Source organism: Thalassophryne amazonica, chromosome 1 (genome assembly GCF_902500255.1).
Source record: "Thalassophryne amazonica chromosome 1, fThaAma1.1, whole genome shotgun sequence".
Lineage (NCBI taxonomy): Eukaryota > Metazoa > Chordata > Actinopteri > Batrachoidiformes > Batrachoididae > Thalassophryne > Thalassophryne amazonica.
This window is the reverse complement of record NC_047103.1, coordinates 35653434-35680550: the sequence shown is the minus strand read 5'-3', so window position 1 is coordinate 35680550 and position 27117 is coordinate 35653434. Positions and strand designations below refer to the sequence as shown.

The 27117-nt window shown below is 40.7% G+C and overlaps 1 protein-coding gene across 1 annotated transcript in view; it reads left to right on the top strand.

Annotated features, from left to right (window-relative positions):
- LOC117512111 overlaps nucleotides 1–27117 on the top strand; it is a 46896-nt gene that overhangs the window by 10308 nt on the left and 9471 nt on the right. The window contains exons 5-9 of the mRNA XM_034172442.1: nucleotides 677–780; nucleotides 3185–3295; nucleotides 8602–8853; nucleotides 22574–22656; nucleotides 23009–23167. Coding sequence (XP_034028333.1) covers nucleotides 677–780; nucleotides 3185–3295; nucleotides 8602–8853; nucleotides 22574–22656; nucleotides 23009–23167 — 709 coding nt within the window. The remainder of the gene's footprint in view (nucleotides 1–676; nucleotides 781–3184; nucleotides 3296–8601; nucleotides 8854–22573; nucleotides 22657–23008; nucleotides 23168–27117) is intronic.

Here is a 27117-nt window from a genome sequence, read left to right as displayed (position 1 = left end):
AAACTGCTGATCCCGACCTCTTCTGAAACTTCTCTGCTCTCTCACGACGTCCTGGGTCAACAGAGCCTTAAATTTGGAAGCTTTCAGCTTGAAACAGGCTGACGACGGCGGCTCGGGGCGCGGTGCTCCGTGGGCCGTCCTTAAAGCGATAGTAACACTCCTTAATCTCTCATCAGCCGTTAAAATTTTCACCGAAAACCATCTGAATTTCTCGAATGGTGTCCACTTGGATGTGTCTCACAGTTTCTGAAAAAAGTTTGATCAAGCAAAGCGTCAGTCTCTGAGCAAGTTCTCAGACAAAGGAATTCCGACGGGAGGGGTGGACCAGTGCTCACTCAAAGCCTGCTCACAGGCGAATGACGCAACCGACAGGCGTGAAAAAACTCACGCATGCGCACGAGGGTTCAAGTTTGGCTGATGTAATCGTACGTGATTCAAATCCATATAGTTTTTGAAAAAAATAAAAAGGTCCGTTACTTTTTGGACAGACCTCGTATTACTAATTTAGATTTTTACAGTACTACCTATTCAGATTTACTGTGTATTGTCAGTTCATTTGTAATAGTAAATCAATGTTAAATTTTTCCTTATGACATATTAAGTATGTTGCTGGGTGTGATTGATATGGGTTGTTGTTGTTTCTGAGATGTTCTCCTGTTTTCCCATTGGCTGACAGCCTTGCCACATATCCAGGTGTCTTGGTGTGGACAGAAGGTCCGGCTAAAACAGAATCGATGTGTTGTTATTCTGCGTGAGATCCCTGACACCACGCCTCATGAGGCAAGAGCCCAGTACCACACAAACACTGACCTCTCAGCATCAAACACTGCAAATCTACATGCAGGCTGGACAAAATTCACCTTTTGTAAAGATTCAGAGGTTTCAGATGGTAATTTGATTATTAAATCTATTTTAAAGGTTTGGGATATGATTAAAAAAAATGGAAAAAGAGAACCAATGTGCCCAATACTACGAAGTACAGATTTTCCTCCAGGGATGATAGATACTGGGTTTTCTCTGTGGGAAAATGCAGGTATTAAAACTTTGAAAGACTTATTTGAAGGTGATAGAATGATGTCATTGATCAGTTCAAGTTAAACTATAATCTACCTCAAACACATTTTATTAGGTTTCTGCAAGTTAGAAGTTTCACTCAGAATCAGACTGAGTGTACATTTAATTTGGAAATATTACCAGTTGAACAATTACTTAATAAAATATGTAGTAATAGGTTTTTCATAAGACGCTGCTATGAGGCCCTTTATAAGTCCAGTAAAGTAAATGATGCAATCCTGAAAATGTGGGCTCAAGATCTTGGAGTGGAGCTACTGTACACTGAAAAAAGTGAAACACAGTGCACGTCATTCAAAGTACTTATTTACATTGGTCTAATGGAAAATTGTGGTTTCCAGTTTAAATCTGCTGGAATCACTTTACAAAATCATAAATATACATTGTGAGAAACTAAAAAAAATTAGCTGTAACTACATCAATTTTTTTAAGTTGATCCAAAGTAGCATTTTTTTTAGTGTAGATGAAGCTACAGGGACTGGTATATGGGGATGTTGCTCATAACATACCTGTATGTAATAGAGCAAAGGAACTGCAATTCACGGTACTACATCATTTTCAGATAGCACCTCAAATTTGACATAAAATGGACCCAAAAATCAGATATGTGTGTTAAAGGAGATTGGTAGGATACATTACACACTCTATGGACCTGTGCCCATAGTTTGTATTTTTGTTTAAAAGTAGTCTCAAAGTTAAATCTATTTTTCAATAAATACATGGGTTTGAATCTGGTATGCCTTCTTCTAGGAATACCACACCCACAAATCAAAAGCACTTATAGAGGAAAATTGCTGTATATGTTAACATACGCTGTACGCAAAAGCATATAGTTAAAATCAATTTCAAATAAGCTGCCAACACTCTCAGACTGGCATAAGATCATATTCAATATTTTACCCATGAATACCTGACGTAATGGGCTAAAGGTAAAACTGGTACATTACATGATATATGTACTCCATTCTTTGATTATGTGGGACCAAGAATATCTTGTATATTCTGGAAGACACGCAGAACTATGACTGAATTTGTATGGGAGCCTTGGTTGTCTGTAATTCATTGTTTTCCTTTCTGTCTCTCTCTCTCTTTGTGTTTTGAGAACATTATATGTATATATTTTTATTTTTCTGAATACCACTATATTTGTAAGACAAGACTGCTGTGGGATCTGTTCTGGAGTTGTTGTGTGTGTGTGTGTGTGTGTGTGTGTGTGTGTGTGTGTGTGTGTGTGTGTGTGTGTGTGTGTGTGTGTGTGTGTGTGTGTGTGTGTGTGTGTGTGTGTGTGTGTGTGTGTGTGTGTGTGTAAAACTGTAGAAAATTCACCTTTTATGTTTATGTCTGTCAGTACTAATAATATTAGGACGGTAAGAGCAGAGATCATTAATTCTATGCATTTTGGCTTCAAATTGTTCCCATCGTACAAAACTATTTCCTTTTCTGTGTTACATCACCGTAAGATGACATGCAGTGGTGCTCGAGATGGTCACAAGACCTAAACTTTGGAAATGAAAGAAACTGACAGACAGCGAGAGAATGAAGAAGTGTCTGCTTTGGCTATAGTCATGCAAAATCCTTTCTTCCGGGTTGTGGTTGTCAATCAGTCAGAGAATAATGTTTCATCCATGAGCCATCCAGAAGGTGGCAGGTACATCTGTCAGACATTATACATGCAAAACCCAACTGTTTTTGTGTCAAACTACCAGATTTGAAAGGGTTCTTCAAATTATAAGACCTTTTAATTTAGTGTGTTTTACAGTGTACATACCTCGGCTTTTCTAAAGCCCAGGGAAAATATATATAATTGTGATTTATTTATTTATTTTTTCTCCTTGTAGACTGTTAAACACTGTGTTCCATTGCAGTAGAGTGTTATATCTTGTATATAATTTGATATCAAAATTCAAACAGTACAACCTGTGAGTTTTGAGATATGGTGCAGCATCAGTGGAAGCACACATATTTGGATGGGCAGGTGGAATATAGAGCATCATGCCTTTTTTCTTAAGTTGTGAGGTAATGAATGAGATTAGTACTGTAAGTAGGTTTATCAATGAGAAAATCCACATGCGCATGCGTCACTGAGTAGATTGTTGCTTGCGTTGCTCTGCAGGAAGTGGAAGCTCTATTTGAGGGGGAGAACTTGACCAAGTTCCTGAGATGCGATTATGTGGGCAACGATTACTGGTTTATCACCTTTGAATCTGAAGATGATGCACTGCAGGTAAAATATTTCTCATAATTCCTGAAATAAAGCTTTTAATGTGTTTCATTTTATACTGATTGTTTTGATTGTCCTTATGATTGAAGAACAATACAATATAACATTATATTAGACAAAATCATTTAATTATGAAGAATAAACATATTTTGGCTGGGGTGTGCAGTACATTCTGAGTGCTGGTCCCAAGTGTGGATAAATGAGGAAGGTAGAAGGAGGCGGGGCGTTAAGCTTAAGGGCCCCTTCACACAACACGATTCAAGCCGACTAGCGCACGAAGGAGTAATTCCATGCCATTTGTGAAAAATCGGAGCTGCCTCCAATGCCTCGTACAAGTGTCGCTACAATTATTCACGCACACCAGCGGCCGAAAGACAAAGAGTGCCCTGTAAGAGCCCATTTGATCCCTCTCGCGGCAGGTATCAGCCAAATTCCAGATGACACACGCGAACATCCAAAACCACTTGCTTGACACTTAGAAAATGTGTAGCCATTCGCGCTGTCAGCAGTCAAACAGTGAGCAGATGATCACTTTGGAGCTGGATGTGTAATTTGTCTAAGTGCCTCCACGAGTGTGGCATTGCAAAAAGCAACACATGTGGCGTGCGTGCATATCACACATGTGCGTGTGATATGCACGCGAAGTCTCACAGGACATGTTGTGGCATGTCCAGCTGTTACACAATTTCTCGGATACTCACTCAACTGAAAAGCCACCAAAAGCCGTCTGAATCTTCCGAATGGTTTCCAACACGGAGGTGTTTGTTGTGCGCCATGAGCGGCTCCGTCCTGACGTGCGAATTCCTCTGCACGTCTTTCAAAAATTACAAAATCTCCTGTAACAGTGGAATGTGCTGCAAAAGTGCTGATGTCCACATTTTCTGTGATTTCTCTGGTAGTCACACGACGTGCCGGATCAACACAGCCTTCACTTTGGAAATGATCTGGTCGTTTCAGCCTGTCGATGGCCGCTCGGAGCGCGGCGCGCGGCACGCCCTCTGCCGGTGTGGGCCGTCTTTAATCCGGGTGTAATGGTCTTTAATCTGTGTGACGCCGATAGAATCTTCACCGAAAGCCATCTGAATTTTCAGAATGGTTTCCACCTGGCTGTCTCACACAGTTTCTGAAAAAATTTTCATGGAGCAAAGCGGCAGTTGCTCAGCCATTTCCCTGACAATGAAAATCCGACGAGGGGGTTGGACCAGTGCTCACTCAAAGACTGCCCACAGGTGAATGACGCAACCGACAGGCGTGAAAAAAACTCACGCATGCGCACGAAGGTTCAAGCTTGGCTGATGCAAGCGCACATGATTCAAATCCATATAGTTTTTGAAAAAAATAAAAAGGTTTGTTACTTTTCGGACAGACCTCGTAGTCTGTCAATAAAGTAACGGTCCTTTTTATTTTTTTTCAAAAACTATATGGATTTCATTCATATGTTTTTACGTCAGACATGCATGAACCCTCGTGTGCATGCTTGAGTTTCTCCACGCCTGTCGGTGACGTCATTCGCCTGTGAGCATGCCTTGGGAAGGAGTGGTCTCGCCCCCTCGTCGGATTTTCATTGTCTGGAAATGGCGGAATGAAAAGGACTTTTTTTCCATCAGAATTTTTTCAGAAACTGTTAGAGACTGGAACCTGGAAACCATTCGAAAAATTTATCTGGCTTTCGGTGAAAATTTTATGGGCTTCACAGAGAATAAGGTCTGTTAGTACAGCTTTAAGGACCCCTTTAAGGACGCTCGGCACGCCGCGCTCCGAGCTGCGATGACGCGGCACAAGCCACCGGACCATTTCTAAGCTGATGGCTCTGTGGATACGAGACCGTCGTGTGCTCTTTCTCTGGTTATCACAAGAGCTGGACATCAGCCATTTTCCGGCAGATTTCACTTTTAACAAGAGATTTTGTCATGGAAAGCCGCGTGGAGGCTTCGTGCGTCACGACCGATTCGCTTTGGAAGCGAGACAAAGGAACACCTCCGTTTCGGCGTGTCAGAGGACAAGTTTGGACATGTCCAGCTCTCCACAATTTCACTGATACTTACTGGACTGGTAAGCATTGAAAGCTGAGATAGGCATGTCCAAACTTGTCCTCTGACACGCCAAAACGGAGGTGTTCCTTTGTCTCGCTTCCAAAGCGAATCGGTCGTGATGCGCGAAGCCTCCTTGAGGCTTTCCATGACAAAATCTCTTGTTAAAAGTGAAATCTGCCGGAAAATGGCTGATGTCCAGCTCTTGTGATAACCAGAGAAAGAGCACACGACGGTCTCGTATCCACAGAGCCATCCATTTAGAAATGGTCCGGTGGCTTGTGCCGCGTCATCGCAGCTCGGAGCGCGGCGTGCCGAGCGTCCTTAAAGGGGTCCTTAAAGCTGTACTAACAGACCTTATTCTCTGTGAAGCCCGTAAAATTTTCACCGAAAGCCAGATAAATTTTTCGAATGGTTTCCAGGTGTCAGTCTCTAACAGCTTCTGATGGAAAAAAGTCCTTTTCATTCCGCCATTTCCAGACAATGAAAATCTGATGAAGGGGCGGGACCACTCCTTCCCAAGGCGTGCTCACAGGTGAATGACGTCACCGACAGGCATGGAAAAACTCACGCATACGCACGAGGGTTCAAGCATGTCTGACGTAAAAACATATGAATGAAATCCATATAGTTTTTGAAAAAAATAAAAAGGATCGTTACTTTATTGACAGACCTCGTATGTAGACATAATCACATAGGGGCCGGACAGCCACGTCTGAGCGCACACAGCACGGGGAGCCGCCTGTCCGCTGATCGCAGCACACTGACAGCTGGACAGGTGGAACGTGTCACATTAAAAACATAGAGATCACCACCAGGACAAGTATATAAATAATTCAGACAATACCGACATACGCAATTACATAAATAATTAAATGAATGAGCACATAACACAGAAACAGAGAGAGTGACATGTTGGTCTGGGTGCTGTAACGTGTTGCACCACATCACACCTTTGCTGAAAAAAATTAAAACCACACACCATAAAAAAAACCCCGCATTTTACTGAATCCCTCTTATAGAGCGGACAATACAAGTATGAACCATCTGTTCCTCTGTAGATGACCCATGGTCACAGACGTACAGTCACGAAATGACATGAATGAAGCAGTGCGCTCTCATTATGTCTTATTTTGTCCAGCCGGGTATATAAATAATTAATACAGTTACCGGACACTGATAGATGAGATAATGGTGCATAATTAGTGAAAATCACTGGGTTGATATAAAAATAAATAAAAGGTGACCCAATACAAAACCCTGCAGTTAAATAACCCTGGTTAAATAAAAAAAAAAATTAAAACCCGCAATTTACAAAAGCTCTGATTAACAAATGGAAACTTTACCTCTGCGCTACAATCATTGTCTTATAACACAAACATGAAATTCTTAAAATCAACAAGGAGATACACGTATGTTTTCAAAAGAGAGAAATTAGATGATGTATATACATGCATGTTGGGCCAGCCCACAGCGTTGCTTGCACTATGTTTGTGCACATGCACGAGCATGCACAAAACCATTGCCGGCGTGTCATGCATGCCTGTGCGACTATGCATCCTTCACAACAGCAGGTGGAATGTTTTGTGGTTCCCCATTTCATGTTTGGTTTGTGGATTTTCTTCCGGTTTCTGCATCTTTCATGTTATGTGTGAAGGGGCCCTAAAGTTTGTCAAATCACAGCCACATGGGGTGTGTAGCCAGTACACTCTGAGTGCTGACCCCAAGCTCAGATAAATGAGTAGGGTGGCATCAGGAAGGGCATCTCTGATATGATGGAGAGGAGAAAGGTAGACATATTATCTGTGCAAGAGACCAAGTGGATAGGAAGAAAGAGCAGGAGAACAGGCAGTGGGATCAAGTTGTATCATGGTGTGGATAGGAAGAGAAATGGCATTGGGGTCATTTTAAAGGAAGAGTATGTTAAGAGTGTGTTGGATGTTAAGTGAGTGTGCTGATTCCTCTTTTTAAGAACAAGGGTGATGTGTAGAGCTGCAGTAACTATAGAGGCATAAAACTGATCAGCCACAGCATGAAGTTATGGGAAAGAGTAGTAGAAGGTAGGCTTAGAAAACAGGTGAAGATGTGTGAGCAGTAATATGGTTTCATGCCGAGAAAGAACACTATGATGCAATGCTTGCTCTGAGAATACTGATGGAGAAGTACAGAGAAGGTCAGAAGGAGCTATATTGTGTGTTTGTGGATTTAGGGAAAGCTTGTGATAGGGTGCCAAGAGAAGAGCTGTGGTACTGTATGAGGAAGTCTGGAGTAGCAGGGAAATATGTGAGGGTGGTGCAGGACATGTACAAGGATAGTGTAACAGCTGTGAGATGCGCAGTAGGAATGACAGATTAAAGGATTTAAGGTGGAGGTGGAATTACACCAAGGATCAGCCCTGGGTCTTTTCTTGTTCGTAATGTGAAGGACAGGTTGACAGATGAAATCAGACAGGAGTCTCCATGGACTATGATGTTTGCAGATGACATTGTGATCTGTAGTGAGAGTAGAGAGCAGGTTGAGTCTAGTCTGGAAATGTGGAGATACTCTGTGTAGAGCAGGGGAATGAACGTCAGTTGGAGCAAGACTGAGTACATGTGTGTGAATGGGAGGGAGCCCAGTGGAATAGTGTGGTTACAAGGAGTAGAAGTGGTGAAAGTAGATGAATTTAAATACTTGGGGTCAACTATCCAAAGTAATGGAGAGTATGGTAGAGAGGTGAAGAAGAGAGTGCAGGCAGGGTGGAGAAAGGTGGCAGGAGTGATTTGTGACTGAAGAATATCTGCAAGAGTGAAGGGGAAAGTTTACAAGACAGTAGTGAGACCAGCTATGTTGTACGGCTTAGAGACGGTGGCACTAACAAAAAGACAGGAGGCACAGCTGGAGGTGGCAGAGCTGAAGATGTTGAGATTCTCTTTGTGAGTGACGAGAATGGACAAGATTAGGAATGAACATATCAGAGGGACAGCTCAGGTGGGATGGTTTGGAGACAAAGTCAGAGACACGAGATTGAGATGGTTTGGACATGTACAGAGGAGGGACCCAGAGAAGGATGATGAGGATGGAGACACCAGGCAGGAGGAGAAGAGAGAGGCCAAAGAGGAGGTTTATGGATGTGCTGAGGGAGGACATGCAGGTGGTTGGTGTGACAGAGAAGATACAGAGGACAGAGTGAGATGGAGATGATTGATCTACTGTGGTGACCCCTGACGGGAGCAGTCAAAAGAAAAGGAAGACGTTTTAGTTGAATGATGAATCAGATCACCTTGTGTTTGTTCTCAGGCGTACACACAGCTGCGAGAAGGGAAACATCTGTTTAACGGAAAGCCGGTAAAAGCAAGAATAAAAGCGGAAACCATGGCAGTCAACTGCTACACCCCACAAACTAGCTGGACACCCTATCAAGTGGAGCAACATGGCCATCCTTATGGTGCAGATTTCCCCCAGCCCCCCTATCAGCTGCACTACCACGATCACATGCTGACGTCACAGCCCTATGACATCACCAAAGCAGGATATCCAGGCTCAGCTCAGGTGACATATGAATGAATGAATTCACGAAAATAGTAAATATGTTTGTATGACATATTTCATACACAGGCATAACCCAAAGTGCTTTACAAATGGCAAATCATCAGAGACCAATAACACACACACACACAAAGATGATTAGCAGCAATGGTTAGGCACCAGGCAGCAAAAAGGGACTGACTTCTTTTCTCCATATATTTTGAAAAAATGATTTTTCCATCCATCCATCCATCCATCCATCCATCCATCCATCCATCCATCCATCCATCCATCCATCCATCCATCCATCCATCCATCCATCCATCCATCCATCCATCCATCCAAGCACATAAGCGACAGTAGTAAGGAAAAATTCCCTGATGATACTGAGGAAGAAACCTCAAGCAGACCAGACTCAAAGGGACGACCCACTGCTTAGGTCATTCTACCAAAGAGGTTTGGTAGAATACAGAACACAAATCAAATCAAAATCAAATCAATTTTATTTATATAGCGCCAAATCACAACAAACAGTTGCCCCAAGGTGCTTTATATTGTAAGGCAAAAGCCATACAATAATTACAGAAAAACCCGAACGGTCAAAACGACCCCCTATGAGCAAGCACTTGGCGACAGTGGGAAGGAAAAACTCCCTTTTAACAGGAAGAAACCTCCAGCAGAACCAGGCTCAGGGAGGGGCAGTCTTCTGCTGGGACTGGTTGGGGCTGAGGGGAGAGAATCAGGAAAAAGACATGCTGTGGAAGACGGCAGAGATCAATCACTAATGATTAAATGCAGAGTGGTGCATACAGAGCAAAAAGAGAAAGAAACACTCCCCAGCAGTCTAAGTCTATAGCAGCATAACTAAGGGATGGTTCAGGGTCACCTGATCCAGCCCTAACTATAAGCTTTTTCAAAAAGGAAAGTTTTAAGCTTAATCTTAAAAGTAGAGAGGGTGTCTGTCTCCCTAATCCGAATTGGGAGCTGGTTCCACAGGAGAGGAGCCTGAAAGCTGAAGGCTCTGCCTCCCATTCTACTCATACAAACTCATACTCATCTTCCGGGGGCCAGAGCAGGCGACATTGAAGGAAATTTGAAATTGCTGGCTAAGGCTAAGCGTAAATTTGGTAAGATTGTAATTCACGTCGGCAGTAATGACACTCGGTTACGCCAATCGGAGGTCACTAAAATTAACATTAAATCGGTGTGTAACTTTGCAAAAACAATGTCGGACTCTGTTGTTTTCTCTGGGCCCCTCCCCAATCAGACCGGGAGTGACATGTTTAGCCGCATGTTCTCCTTGAATTGCTGGCTGTCTGAGTGGTGTACAAAAAATGAGGTGGGCTTCATAGATAATTGGCAAAGCTTCTGGGGAAAACCTGGTCTTGTTAGGAGAGACGGCATCCATCCCACTTTAGATGGAGCAGCTCTCATTTCTAGAAATCTGGCCAATTTTCTTGGATCCTCCAAACTGTGACTGTCTAGCGTTGGGACCAGGAGGCAGAGTTGTGGTCTTATACACCTCTCTGCAGCTTCTCTCCCCCTGCCATCCCCTCATTACCCCATCCCTGTAGAGACGGTGCCTGCTCCCAGACCACCTATAACCAGCAAAAATCTATTTAAGCAAAAAAATTCAAAAAGAAAAAATAATATAGCACCTTCAACTGCACCACAGACTAAAACAGTTAAATGTGGTCTATTAAACATTAGGTCTCTCTCTTCTAAGTCCCTGTTAGTAAATGATATAATAATTGATCAACATATTGATTTATTCTGCCTTACAGAAACCTGGTTACAGCAGGATGAATATGTTAGTTTAAATGAGTCAACACCCCCGAGTCACACTAACTGTCAGATTGCTCGTAGTACGGGCCAGGGCGGAGGATTAGCAGCAATCTTCCATTCCAGCTTATTAATTAATCAAAAACCTAGACAGAGCTTTAATTCATTTGAAAGCTTGTCTCTTAGTCTTTTCCATCCAAATTGGAAGTCCCAAAAACCAGTTTTATTTGTTATTATCTATCGTCCACCTGGTTGTTACTGTGAGTTTCTCTGTGAATTTTCAGACCTTCTGTCTGACTTAGTGCTTAGCTTAGATAAGATACTTATAGTGGGCGATTTTAACATCCACACAGATGCTGAGAATGACAGCCTCAACACTGCATTTAATCTATTATTAGACTCTATTGGCTTTGCTCAAAAAGTAAATGAGTCCACCCACCACTTTAATCATATTTTAGATCTTGTTTTGACGTATGGTATGGAAATAGAAGACTTAACAGTATTCCCTGAAAACTCCCTTCTGTCTGATCATTTTTAAATAACATTTACATTTACCCTGATGGACTACCCTGCAGTGGGGAATAAGTTTCATTACACTAGAAGTCTTTCAGAAAGCGCTGTAACTAGGTTTAAGGATATGATTCCTTCTTTATGTTCTCTAATGTCATATACCAACACAGAGCAGAGTAGCTACCTAAACTCTGTAAGGGAGTTACAGTATCTCGTCAATAGTTTTACATCCTCATTGAAGACAACTTTGGATGCTGTAGCTCCTCTGAAAAAGAGAGCTTTAAATCAGAAGTGTCTGACTCCGTGGTATAACTCACAAACTTGTAGCTTAAAGCAGATAACCCGTAAGTTGGAGAGGAAATGGCGTCTCACTAATTTAGAAGATCTTCACTTAGCCTGGAAAAAGAGTTTGTTGCTCTATAAAAAAGCCCTCCGTAAAGCTAGGACATCTTTTTACTCATCACTAATTGAAGAAAATAAGAACAACCCCAGGTTTCTTTTCAGCACTGTAGCCAGGCTGACAAAGAGTCAGAGCTCTATTGAGCTGAGTATTCCATTAACTTTAACTAGTAATGACTTCATGACTTTCTTTGCTAACAAAATTTTGACTATTAGAGAAAAAATTACTCATAACCATCCCAAAGATGTATCGTTATCTTTGGCTGCTTTCAGTGATGCCGGTATTTGGTTAGACTCTTTCTCTCCGATTGTTCTGTCTGAGTTATTTTCATTAGTTACTTCATCCAAACCATCAACATGTTTATTGGACCCCATTCCTGCCAGGCTGCTCAAGGAAGTCCTACCATTATTTAATGCTTCAATCTTAAATATGATCAACTTATCTCTGTTAGTTGGCTATGTACCACAGGCTTTTAAGGTGGCAGTAATTAAACCATTACTTAAAAAGCCATCACTTGACCCAGCTATCTTAGCTAATTATAGGCCAATCTCCAACCTTCCTTTTCTCTCAAAGATTCTTGAGAGGGTAGTTGTAAAACAGCTAACTGATCACCTGCAGAGGAATGGTCTATTTGAAGCGGTTCAGTCAGGTTTTAGAATTCATCATAGTACAGAAACAGCATTAGTGAAGGTTACAAATGATCTTCTTATGGCTTCGGACAGTGGACTTATCTCTGTGCTTGTTCTGTTGGACCTCAGTGCTGCTTTTGATACTGTTGACCATAAAATTTTATTACAGAGATTAGAGCATGTCATAGGTATTAAAGGCACTGCGCTGCGGTGGTTTGAATCATATTTGTCTAATAGATTACAGTTTGTTCATGTAAATGGGGAATCTTCTTCACAGACTAAAGTTAATTATGGAGTTCCACAAGGTTCTGTGCTAGGACCAATTTTATTCACTTTATACATGCTTCCCCTAGGCAGTATTATTAGACGGTATTGCTTAAATTTTCATTGTTACGCAGATGATACCCAGCTTTATCTATCCATGAAGCCAGAGGACACACACCAATTAGCTAAACTGCAGGATTGTCTTACAGACATAAAGACATGGATGACCTCTAATTTCCTGCTTTTAAACTCAGATAAAACTGAAGTTATTGTACTTGGCCCCACAAATCTTAGAAGCATGGTGTCTAACCAGATCTTTACTCTGGATGGCATTTCCCTGACCTCTAGTGATACTGTGAGAAATCTTGGAGTCATTTTTGATCAGGATATGTCATTCAAAGCGCATATCAAACAAATATGTAGGACTGCCTTTTTGCATTTACACAATATCTCTAAAATCAGAAAGGTCTTGTCTCAGAGTGATGCTGAAAAACTAATTCATGCATTTATTTCCTCTAGGCTGGACTATTGTAATTCATTATTATCAGGTTGTCCTAAAAGTTCCCTAAAAAGCCTTCAGTTAATTCAAAATGCTGCAGCTAGAGTACTGACGGGGACTAGCAGGAGGGAGCATATCTCACCCGTGTTGGCCTCTCTTCATTGGCTTCCTGTTAATTCTAGAATAGAATTTAAAATTCTTCTTCTTACTTATAAGGTTTTGAATAATCAGGTCCCATCTTATCTTAGGGACCTCGTAGTACCATATTACCCCATTAGAGCGCTTCGCTCTCAGACTGCAGGCTTACTTGTAGTTCCTAGGGTTTGTAAGAGTAGAATGGGAGGCAGAGCCTTCAGCTTTCAGGCTCCTCTCCTGTGGAACCAGCTCCCAATTCAGATCAGGGAGACAGATACCCTCTCTACTTTTAAGATTAGGCTTAAAACTTTCCTTTTCGCTAAGGCTTATAGTTAGGGCTGGATCAGGTGACCCTGGACTATCCCTTGGTTATGCTGCTTTAGACGTAGACTGTGGGGGGGTTCCCATGGTGCACTGTTTCTTTCTCTTTTTGCTCTGTATGCATCACTCCGCATTTAATCATTAGTGATCGATCTCTGCCCCCCTCCACAGCATGTCTTTTTCCTGGTTCTTTCCCTCAGCCCCAACCAGTCTCAGCAGAAGACTGCCCCTCCCTGAGCCTGGTTCTGCTGAAGGTTTCTTCCTGTTAAAAGGGAGTTTTTTCCTTCCCACTGTAGCCAAGTGCTTGCTCACAGGGGGTCGTTTTGACCGTTGGGGTTTTTCATAATTATTGTATGGCCTTGCCTTACAATATAAAGCGCCTTGGGGCAACTGTTTGGTGTGATTTGGCGCTATATAAAAAAAAGTTGATTGATTGATTGATACAAACCCTAGCAACTACAAGTAAGCCTGCAGTCTGAGAGCGAAGCGCTCTATTGGGGTGATATGGTACTACGAGGTCCCTAAGATAAGATGGGACCTGATTATTCAAAACCTTATAAGTAAGAAGAAGAATTTTAAATTCTATTCTGGATTTAACAGGGAGCCAATGAAGAGAGGCCAATATGGGTGAAATATGCTCTCTCCTTCTAGTCCCTGTCAGTACTCTAGCTGCAGCATTTTGAATTAACTGAAGGCTTTTCAGGGAACTTTTAGGACAACCTGATAATAATGAATTACAGTAGTCCAGCCTAGAAGAAATAAATGCATGAATTTGCTTTTCAGCATGACTCTGAGACAAGACCTTTCTAATTTTAGAGATATTGCGCAAATGCAAAAAAGCAGTCCTACATATTTGCTTAATATATGCATTGAAGGACATATCCTGATCAAAAATGACTCCAAGATTTCTCACAGTATTACTAGAGGTCAGGGTAATGCCATCCAGAGTAAGGATCTGGTTAGACACCATGTTTCTAAGATTTGTGGGGCCAAATACAATAACTTCAGTTTTATCTGAATTTAAAAGCAGGAAATTAGAGGTCATCCATGTCTTTATGTCTGAAAGACATTCCTGCAGTTTAACTAATTGGTGTGTGTCCTCTGGCTTCATAGATAGATAAAGCTGGGTATCATCTGCGTAACAATGAAAATTTAAGCAATGCTTTCTAATAACACTGCCTAAGGGAAACATGTATAAAGTGAATAAAATTGGTCCTAGCACAGAACCTTGTGGAACTCCATAATTAACCTTAGTCTATGAAGAAGACTCCCCATTTACATGAACAAATTGTAATCTATTAGATAAATATGATTCAAACCACTGCAGTGCAGTGCCTTTAATACCTATGGCATTTTCTAATCTCTGTAATAACATTTTATGGTCAACAATATCAAAAGCTGCACTGAGGTCTAACAGAACAAGCACAGAGATGAGTCCACTGTCTGAGGCCATAAGAAGATCATTTGTAACCTTCACTAATGCTGTTTCTGTACTATGATGAATTCTGAAACCTGACTGAAACTCTTCAAATAGACCATTCCTCTGCAGATGATCAGTTAGCTGTTTTACAACTACCCTTTCAAGACTTTTTGAGAGAAAAGGAAGGTTGGAGATTGGCCTATAATTAGCTAAGATAGCTGGATCCAGTGATGGCTTTTTAAGTAATGGTTTAATTACTGCCACCTTAAAAGCCTGTGGTACATAGCCAACTAATAAAGATAGATTGATCATATTTAAGATCGAAGCATTAACTAATGGTAGGGCTTCCATGAGCAGCCTGGTAGGAATGGGGTCTAATAGACATGTTGATGGTATGGAGGAAGTAACTAATGAAAGAACAATCAATGACAGAACAATCGGAGAGAAAAAGTCTAGCCAAATACCAGCATTACTGAAGGCAGCCAAACATAAAGATATGTCTTTGGGATGGTTATGAATAATTTTTTCTCTAATAGTTAAAATTTTATTTGCAAAGAAAGTCATGAAGTCATTACTAGTTAAAGTTAAAAGAATACTCAGCTCAATAGAGCTCTGACTCTTTGTCAGCCTGGCTACAGTGCTGAAAAGAAACCTTGGGTTGTTCTTATTTTCTTCAATTAGTGATGAATAGTAAAATGTCCTAGCTTTACGGAGGGCTTTTTTATAGAGCAACAGACTTTTCCAGGCTAAATGAAGATCTTCAAAATTAGTGAGACTCCATTTCCTCTCCAGCTTACGGGTTATCTGCTTTAAGCAGAGTTTGTGGGTTATACCACGGAGTCAGGCACTTCTGATTTAAGGCTCTATTTTTCAGAGGAGCTACAGCATCCAAAGTTGTGCTCAATAAGGATGTAAAGCGATTGACAAGATAATCTATCTCACTCACAGAGTTTAGGTAGCTATTCTACAATGTGTTGGTATAAGGCATTGAAGAACATAAAGAAGGAATCATATCCTTAAACCTAGTTACAGCGCTTTCAGAAAGACTTCTACTGTAATGAAACTTATTCCCCACTGCTGGGTAGTCCATTAACACAGAGAAGGCCAAGGTCTGGTCAAATGACCAGTCTACCTCCACGGATAGTCAAATGAATCCAAGATCCCCTGTGGAGAGCTACTTCTGTTATGTAAACAATGAAGTCTCAGAACACCTCAGGGGAGGGGCTGACTTGGCTAGCCACATTCTTGTGTTTGTATATTTGCTGTCTGTGTGCCTGCTTATCTGAAAGGACTGCTGATTTGTGCTTAGGTGGATAAATCACTTTACCCTGGGGGAGAGATGAAATTTTGTTTTCTGAATTGTATTGAAATGTACCAAAAAAAAACACACCAAAAGAAAACTTTGTTTTCTGGATTTTATTGAAATGTACCAAAATCTACCAAAAACACACCAGAAAACCAAAATATATACAATAGGTACAGGTTACAGTCACTCACAATGACTAACAGTCCCCACACTGTTATTATGTCATTATGTCCACATGATGACAGCAAGCAGACACACGTGTCACAGTCCATGTCTATCCAAACACAGTACATGCTGTCCAGCTGGGACATCCAGAACAACAGATCTTTCAGCCGCTTTGGTGCACAAATAGTTGTAGCAATAGGTGTACTAGGCAGCTGTAATTTTACACGTTTTGCACACAACTCCTGCTTCATATGCAGCCCTTTCAGCTAAGCAGGCAAGTGACTCCAAGATCCCCTGTGGAGAGCTACTTCTGTTATGTAAACAAGGAAGTCGCAGAACACACAGACAGCAAATATGCAAACACAAGAATGTGGCTAGCCAAGTCAGCTAGCCAGGGTCATTTGACTCTCCATGGGCTTTATGCAAACACAAGAATGTGGCTAGCCAAGTCAGCTAGCCAGGGTCATTTGACTCTCCGTGGGCTTTACAGGTAGAAGAGAAAAGCTTGGACCTCCAAGTGTTAAAGTAAATGTAAATGTTATTAAGAAATGATCAGACAACAGGGGTTTTTCAGGGAATACTGTTAAGTCTTCAGTTTCTATGCCATATGTCAGAACAAGATCTAAAGTGCGGTTAAAATGGTGGGTGGGCTCATTTACATTTTGAGCAAAGCCAACTGAATCTAATAATAGATTAAATGCAGTGTTGAGGCTGTCATTCTCAGCATCTATGTGGATGTTAAAATCACCCACTATAATTATCTTATCTGAGCTAAGCACTAAGTCAGACAAATGGTCTGAAAATTCACAGAGAAACTCACAGTAACGACCAGGTGGACGACAGATAATAACAAATAAAACTGTTTGAGACTTCCAATTTGGATGGACAAGAATAAGAGTCAAGCTTTCAAATGAATTAAAGCTCTGTCTGGGTCTTTGATTAATTAATAAGCTGGAATGGAAGATTGCTGCTAATCCTCCTCCTCGATCTGTGCTTCGAGCATTCTGACAGTTAGTGTGACTCGGGGGTGTTGCCTCATTTAAACTAACAATCATCCTGCTGTAACCAGGTTTCTGTAAGGCAGAATAAATCAATATGTTGATCAATTATTATATTATTTACTAACAGGGACTTAGAAGAGAGAGACTTAATGTTTAATAGACCACATTTAACTGTTTTAGTCTGTGGTGCAATTGAAGGTGCTATATTATTTTTTCTTTTTGAATTTTTATGCGTAAATAGATTTTTACTGGTTATTGATGGTCTAGGAGCAGGCACCGTCTCTACGGGGATGGGGCATTGGGGGGATGGCAGGGGGAGAGAAGCTGCAGAGAGGTGTGTAAGACTACAACTCTGCTTCCTGGTCCCAACCCTGGATAGTCACGATTTGGAGGGTTTAATAAAATTGGCCAGATTTCTAGAGCTGAGAGCTGCTCCATCCAAAGTGGGATGGATGCCGTCTCTCCTAACAAGACCAGGTTTTCCCCAGAAACTTTGCCAATTATCTATGAAGCCCACCTCATTTTTTGGACACCACTCAGACAGCCAGCAATTCAAGGAGAACATGCGGCTAAACATGTCACTCCCGGTCTGACTGGGGAGGGGCCCAGAGAAAACTACAGAGTCCGACATTGTTTTTGCAAAGTTACACACCGATTCAATATTAATTTCAGTGACCTCCGATTGGCATAACTGGGTGTCATTACTGCCAACGTGAATTACAATCTTACCAAATTTACGCTTAGCCTTAGCCAGCAGTTTCAAATTTCCTTCAATGTCGCCTGCTCTGGCCCCCGGAAGACAATTGACTATGGTTGCTGGTGTCGCTAACTTCACATTTCTCAAAACAGGGTCACCAGTAACCAGAGTTTGATCCTCAGCGGGTGTGTCGCCGAGTGTGGAAAAACGGTTAGAGATGTGAACGGGTTGGTGGTGTACAGGGGGCTTCTGTTTAGAACTATGCTTCTTCCTCACAGTCACCCAGCCGGCCTGCTTTCCCGGCTGCTCGGGATCTGCTGTGGGACAGCTAACGGCGGCTAAGCTACCTTGGTCCGCACCAACTACAGGGGCCTGGCTAGCTGTAGGATTTTCCAAGGTGCGGAGCCGAGTCTCCAATTCGCCCAGCCTGGCCTCCAAAGCTATGAACAAGCTACACTTATTACAACTACCGTTACTGCTAAAGGAGGCTGAGGAATAACTAAACATTTCACACCCAGCGCAGAAAAGTGGGGGAGAGACAGGAGAAGCCGCCATGCTAAACCGGCTAAGAGCTAATAGTTGCGCTAAGCTAGCAGATTCCTAAAAACACACAAAGTGATTGTGTGAATAATTTAGAGGTGATTCAGCAGAGAGAGTGCTTTAATTAAGGCACGTGAAGATTACACTGTGAAATGAATGAATGAATGAATGAAAACTGTTTATTTCGAACATTTGATACAACAACAATTACAAGATAGATCAGTAAAGACAACAACAAAAAAGTTCCTACTGTGTACCCAACATGTCCGAAAAGGGGTAGGGTGAAGCATCAGCTTATTTATCCCTACCCCTTCTTCCCCACAACCAGTAATACCCTTTGCCACATATACACATAAATTCCTACACACCTAAACCGATATCAATATATATATATACATATATATACACACACATACATATACACATCAACATACACATATATACACATATACATATATACACATATATATACACAAACATAAATATACACCTACACATACCTACTTACATACAAAATACTATATATTTACAAGCCGAAGCAAACAACAAAAACACCCTAACCCTCATTACCCTTCCTCCTCCCTATACCCAGAAAAAACCATATTTTTGTACCGCTGTTTGAACTGGTTCATGCTTGGACATTGCTTGAGCCCCACTCCCAATCTGTTCCACATCCTCACCCCACAGACAGAAATACAGAAACCTTTTAATGTTGTTCGTGCCCACTGATGCTTTAAATTAAATTTCCCCCTCAGACTGTAATCCCCTGATCTGTTAAAAAACATATTTTTAATATTTGCTGGAAGTAAATTGTTTATTGCTTTATACACAATTTGTACTGTTTGAAAATGAACCAAGTCTGTGAATTTTAAGAATTTGGATTGTAAAATAGTGGATTTGTATGATCTCTATAGCCAGTATTATGAATAATTCTTATAGCTCTTTTCTGCATTACTGATAGTGATTGTGTTGTACCTTTATAAGTATTACCCCATACCTCTGCACAGTACTGTAAATATGGTAAAACCAGTGAGCAGTAAAGAATGCGGAGTGAATTGTGGTCCAGAATATGTTTCGCTTTGTTTAGAACTGAAATGCTTCTTGACAGTTTACTTTGTATATGTTTTATATGAGTCTTCCAGTTTATCTTATCATCTATTATCACCCCCAGAAACTTATTTTCATGTACCCTTTCAATATCTACCCCCTCGACTTGTAACTGAACCTGTATGTCTGTATTACAATAGCCAAATAACATGTATTTTGTTTTACTTAAGTTTAATGATAATTTATTTCTGTCAAACCATATTTTCAATTTCCCATTTCTATACTGATCCTCCTCAGTAACTCCTGCAAATCCCCCCCTGAACAAAAAATGCTTGTGTCATCTGCAAATAATACTAATTTTAATATTTTGGAAACATTGACAATATCATTTATATAAATTAGAAACAGTTTTGGACCCAATACTGACCCCTGTGGGACGCCACAAGCATTGTCCAAGCATGATGATGTATATTCCCCCAACTTCACAAACTGTTTTCTGTTACTTAAGTAGCTTCTCACCCAGTGCAACACCAACCCCCTAATCCCATACTGTTCAAGTTTATTGATTAATATGTCATGATTAATTGTATCAAAAGCCTTTTTAAGGTCTATAAATATTCCAACTGAATGTAATTTGTGGTCTATGGCGTTTGTAATCTCCTCAACTGATTCTATTAATGCAAGTGATGTTGAACTATGTGCTCTGAATCCATATTGACTATCAGTAAGTAATTTATGTTTATTTATGAATTTGTCTAATCTATTATTGAATAACTTTTCTAATAATTTGGAAAATTGTGGAAGCAAAGAAACAGGTCTATAATTTGTGAAGTGGTGTCTATCCCCAGTCTTATACAGCAGCACAACCTTAGCTATTTTCATTTGATTGGGAAATTTACCGGTTTGAAATGATAAGTTACAGATGTATGTTAATGGTTCTACAATCCATTCAATGACCTGTTTTACCACCACAATATCAATTTCATTTAAATCGGTAGATGTTTTATATTTACAATTATTCACAATGTCTATAATTTCATTTCCATCCACTGCTGTGAGGAACATTGAACAGGGATTTCTTTCTATGAGATTATTATCCCAATCCTCAGGTTGGGAATCGGGAATTTTTTCTGCCAAGCTTGGCCCAATATTTACAAAAAAATTATTAAACCGTTGACTACCTCATCCTTATTTTCCTTCTTGACATTATTATCAATGAAATACTGAGGGTAACTCTGTTTTTTATTACCATTTTTGATAATGCTATTTAATATATCCCATATTCCTTTAATATTGTTTTTGTTATTATATAATATGTTACTATAATATTCCTTCCTACATACCCGTATAATATTAGTTAATCTATTTTTGTATTTCTTATATCTATTTTCTGCCTCTTTAGTCTTTAGTTTTATGAATTCTCTATACAGTGTATTTTTCTTATTACATGCATTTCGTAACCCTTTCGTCATCCATGGTCGAGCTTGGATTTTTGTTTTCTGTAGTCTTGTTTAATTGGACAATTTTTATCATATAATGATGTAAATATTTGTAAAAAAGTTTCATATGCACTATCAACATCACTTTCACTGTATACCTTTTCCCAGTTTTGCTCCTGTAAATCCTTCTTTAGTGTGTTCATGCTTTCCTCTGTCCGCACTCGCCTGTATTTTATTTTCTCCTCTGGCTGATTCCGCCGATGGTTTCTATTATAAACGATGAAAACTGGTAGATGATCACTAATGTCATTGATTAATAATCCACTCACAGTGTTATTCTCAATATCATTGCTGAATATATTATCAATTAAGGTGGCACTATGGGATGTAATTCTGCTTGGCCTGGTGATTTTTGGATATAAACTCATACTGTACATTATACTGATAAATTCATCTGTTATTTTATGCTTATTTGGATTGAGCAGATCAATATTTAAGTCACCACAAATGAACACAGTTTTTTGATTAGTTTTTGAGAACATTTTTCCCATACAGAAATAAATCGTTATCTAGATCAATCTAACTACGCAGATTAAACAGCTACAGCATACAGCAAAACACCGCTGTGCTCCGGAACAGGAAGTGATACAATACCGCAGTGAGAGCCAACCACCAGTAGAGGCCTGTAGAGTAAAGGATCGCCCAAAATGCCCACAACACAACAACAATTGATGAGAGTCAGTGCCACTCGCTAGATCTGTTCCTACAGCAGTCCATTCCACGTCCATTACAGAAATCATCTAATCGAGCATATTTATCCAGCCGCATCTCGATCAGGGACAAAAAGAAAACAGAATCAGTCAGCCAGAAAAACTACACTTAAGGTATTATTTGTCAGCATTAAGCAACAGGAAAGCAGAAGAAATACTAAGATGATCACCGGCCACTAGCCCTAAGCTTCACTAACAGACCCAGACTTTAGATAAGTTGAGGCAGAGACCCGCTCTGTTTTAGTTATATATTAAATTCATTTTAAAAATTATTTTAAAACATTTAATTTAAATATATTAAATTTTTAAATGGTTTGTGATATTTCACTAATCGTATGTCACAACAGGGATTCACTTATATCTGTAGTGACATGAACATCTCTGGATTCTCTGCCTTTGAAATCGATAGATGTCTGGGAAGACCTTATGGGGTCATGAGGTCACTGGACAGAGGTGTTTGACAGAGTTGATGCTGACTGACTGGCACCCTGAATCCTATATCTACCCTGCTATTACCAAGAATATTATCCACAACATTATCTTATTTTGCTTTCTGTCTTTAATTTTTACAGGCACACCAATTGATACAGCATGAATATTTGTAGAGGTTTGCCACATTAGAAACATATCCATTCTTGCTTCACTGTAATTTTGCTAGCAATGTTCTCTTTGTCCATTTTTATCTTTTGTTTAAGTCACTGTTTGTTTCCAGTTGAACCAGGCAGCTCTTTCTCCTCCTGTTTCAGCTCAACATTTATTTAAGTATGATTTGATTTCCATCCAACTTGTATTATAGCTGACTGTTTTTGTTTGTTCCAGTATGATGCACCACTGAGGAGCGACTTCATGAGGGGGTTTCCAGAATGTTATAGCCACCAGCCTCCCAGCCCACACAGCCCGGGGTATATTCTTCTTTTTCCTCTGTTGCACGCTTTCTTGTCTGTTGATGAAGTCGTATTAGTAGTTTGGATCATCACACCAGGAACAATGTTCGTCATTTTTTAAAAAACTCTTGACGAGTTGGTAATTGTTTGCCTATCCACATTCCTGAATTTGGATCCACTCCAAAATATCCAAAATTCTTATTTCTCCCAAAGTCCACTCCTGCACAAAATACAGTGAAGTCTTTTTCCAACTTTTTGAACTATTCTAATCACTTCTAAACAAGCTTGGTGGAGGTAATGTCACTGCTGTAGATTTTGTTTTTGTTTTGTTGATCTGTTTGCTGAAAGACTTCTCCTGTCATTTCTCCAGGAGAGACTCGAGGTCAAGAGGCTTTAGATTTCGGCAGCAGAACCAGCTGGACGACTTACCTCCTCCATCAGAGAAAGGACTGAAAGCAAACAACACTGCTTTCACTCCAGATCACAGAAGGCCATGGCGCAGTACCCACTGTCAAGGCAGAGGTGGAAGGTCAGAACCTGACAATAGAGTTAACTCAGCAAACTCTGATTGGTGAAAGTATTGGATTGGAGGGCACTGATCACTCCTGGATTATGGTACTGATCATTATCCACACATTTGACCGCAGTGTCATCGAGCTGTTTGTTGTTTGTTTCTCGTTCTCTCTGCATTACGATACCTATTAAACTGTTACATGGGCGAAATCACATAATATACTTACTCTGTACATGTACAGCAAGATCTTAATGGCTTATAACACCTGCTCCACACTCTCAGCGATGCTCGTCTCGAGATATACTTTGAAAATCATGTCATACAGATGACTTATTTTGGGCTTAAATCCTTATTTAGAGAGATACGTCCTACTTTCAGCTTGTGAAAAACTGGCTATGGGACTTCTTCTATTTTCTCCTCCAATATATCCATTAACTGTATTACACGGTGCATCTGGAAAGTATTCACAGCGCTTCACCTTTTCCAAATTTTATATTACAGTCTTATTCCAAAATGAGTGAAATTCATTTTTTAATCAAAATTCTACACACAATACCCCATAATGACAACATGATTTTTTTTTTTTTTTGCAAATTTATTTACAAAAACTAAGAAAACACATGTCCATAGGTATTCACAGCCTTTGCCATGAAGTTCAAAATTGAGCTCACGTGTGTTCTGTTTCCACTGATCATCCTTGAGATGTTTCTACAGCTTAATTGAAGTCTACTTGTGGTAAATTCAGTTGATTGGACATAATTTGGAAAGGTACACACATGTCTACATATGAGGTCCCACAGTTGACAGTGCATGTCAGAGCACAAACCAAACATCAAGTAAAAAAAAAAATTGTCTGTAGACGCCCGAGACAGGATTGTCTCGAGGCACAAATCTGAGGAAGGGTACAGAAACATTTCTACTGCTTTGAAGGTCCCACTGAGCACAGTGGCCACCATCATTTGGATCAACCAGGACTCTTCCTAGAGTTGCTGAGTAATCGGGGGGAAAGGGCCTTAATCAGGGAGGTGACCAAGAACCTGATGGTCACTCTGTCAGAGCTTCAGTGATTCCTCTCTGAAAAGAGGAAAGCCTTCCAGAAGGACAACCATCTCTGCAGCAATCCATCAATCAGGCCTGCATGGTAGCGTGGCCAGACAGAAGCCACTCCTTCGTAAAAGGCACATGGCAGCTCACCTGGAGTTTGCCAAAAGGCACCTGAAGGACTCTCAGACTATGAGAAACAAAATTCTCTAGTCTGATAAGACAAAGACTGAGCTCTTGCGTGAATGCCAGGCATTCTGTTTGGAGGAAACCAGGCACCATCCCTACAGTGAAGCATGGTGGTGGCAGCATCATGCTGTGGGGATGTTTTTCAGCAGCAGGAACTGGGCGACTAGTCAGAATTGAGGGAAAGAGGAATGCAGAAATATACAGAGACATCCTGGATGAAAACCTGCTCCAGAGCACTCTTGACCTCAGACTGGGGTGATGGTTCATCTTTCAGCAAGACAATGACCTTAAGCACACAGCCAAGATATCAAAGGAGTGGCTTCAGGACAACTCTGTGAATGTCCTTGAGTGACCCAACCAGAGCCCAGACTTGAATCCAATTGAATGTCTCTGGAGAGATCTGAAAATGGCTGTGCACCGACACTCCCCATCCAACCTGATGGAGCTTGAGGGGTGCTGCAAACAGGAATGGACAAAACTGTCCAAAGATAGGTGCGCCAAGCTTGCGGCATCATATTCACGAAGACTTGAGGCTGTAATTGCTGCTAAAGGTACATCAACAAAGCACTGAACAAAGGGTGTGAATACTTGTGTACATGTTATTTCTTAGTTTTTTATTTTTAATAAATTAGCAAAAATAAAAAAAAAACTTTTTTCATGTTTTCATTATGGAGCGTTGTGAATTTAATTTTGAGGGAACAAACGAATTTACTCCATTTTGAAGTAAGGCTGTAACATAATAAAATGTTTAAAAAGTGAAGTGCTGTGAATACTTTCCGGATGCACTGTAATTACTAAGTTGTCAGAGTCGAGGCTGAGGCCTAATATCTTATTGTTGCACAAACTGCTCCAGAGGAGAGTGTGTTTTGGATATGTGATCCTTAAATTGCTGGATAATATCCTGCAGAAAATCTCTGTACTGCATCACCTCAATCAACAGCAGTCTCACCTTCTTGCTCCACTAACAAGTGTACCTGTTGTGCTCTGCTGTGATTGTCATTATGCTATGGCGCAGCAAAAAAATCACATTATTTTAAAATGAGTGTGACACAGATGTCACTGAACAGAGGTGTTGGGCGATGTCAAATCCTGGTGGACCCAAAAGCCAACAAGATGTCTTTGGTACTAGGTCTCCTGTCGGAGGATTGCTTGGGTACTGCTGGAATACCTTTGTGTCAGATGACCAGTTGTGTAGGGAGACTAAGATGAGGAGTGTCACTTGCATGATGGGAGCATGGACTGTGACATTTTGGTCATGTGGCACATTTCTGTGGGCATGATCCAGTACACAGGTGCCTCAGTGTTGAGGACCTCAGTGGCTGATGTTCAGGGGAGTGCCCGCCTTTCATCGGGATGAGGTAGACAGATGGGATAATTTCAAAAGATGGGGCTGGGCCAAGAATGCACCGATACCACGTTGTTCCAGACTGAGTACAAGTACGAGTACATACATTTTCATACTTGTTGATACAGAGTTCAGATACGAATACAGTTGTATGTAAATGTTTGGGCACCCCTGATAATTTCCATGATTTTCCTTTATAAATCATTGGTTGTTTGTATCAGCAATTTCAGTTAAATATATCATACAGCAGACAAACACCATGATATTTGAGAAGTGAAATGAAGTTTATAGGATTTACATTAAGAGTGCAATAATTCTTTAAACAAAATTAGGCAAGTGCATAAATTTGGGCACCCCAACAAAATTTAGTAGACCCTCCTTTTGCAGAAATAACAGCTTCTACACACTTCCTATAGCTTTCAATGAGAGTCTGGATTCTGGTTGAAGGTATTTTGGACCATTCTTCTTTACAAAACCTCTCAGCATTGTTTGTTTCAGAGCATGGACAGCCCGCTTAAAATCATACCACACATTATCAATAATATTCAGGTCTGGGGGCTGAGATGGCCATTCCAGAATGTTGTACTTGTTCCTCTACATGAATGCCTTAGTAGATTTTGAGCAGTGTTTAGGGTCGTTGTCTTGTTGAAAGATCCAGCCCCAGCGCAACATTAACTTTGTCACTGATTCATGAACATTGTTCTTAAGAATCTGCTGATACTGACTGGAATCCATGTGACCCTCAACCTTAACAAGATTCCCAGTAGCTGCACTGGCCACACAGTCACACAGCATGACTGAACCACTTCCAAATTTTACTGTAGGTAGCAAGTGTTTTTCTTGCAATGCTGTGTTCTTTTTCAGCCATGCATACCTCCCCTTGTTATGTCCAATTAACTCAATTTTAGTTTCATCAGTCCATAGCACCTTATTCCAAAATGAAGCTGGTTTGTCCAAATGTGCTTTAGCATACCTCAAGCAACTCTGTTTGTGGTGTGTATGCAGAAAAGGCTTCCTCTGCATTATAGCATCATACAGCACAAGTGCGCTGTATAGTTGAACGATGCACAGAGACACTATCTGCAGCAAGATCAAGTTGTAGGCCTTTGGAGCAGGTCTGTAGGTTGATTACAACTGTTGTCATCATCCTTCGCTTCAGCTTATCTGAGATTTTTCTTGGCCTGCCACTTCTGGCCTTAACTAGTACTGTGCCTGTGGTCTTCCATTGCCTCACTATGTTCCTCACAGTGGAAACTGACAGCTGAGATCTCTGAGATAGCTTTTTGTATCCTTCCCCTAAACCATGATGTTGACCAATCTTTGTTTTCAGGTCATTTGAGAGTTGTTTAGAGGCTCCCATGTTGCCTTGTAAATGGCCACCTTAAATACC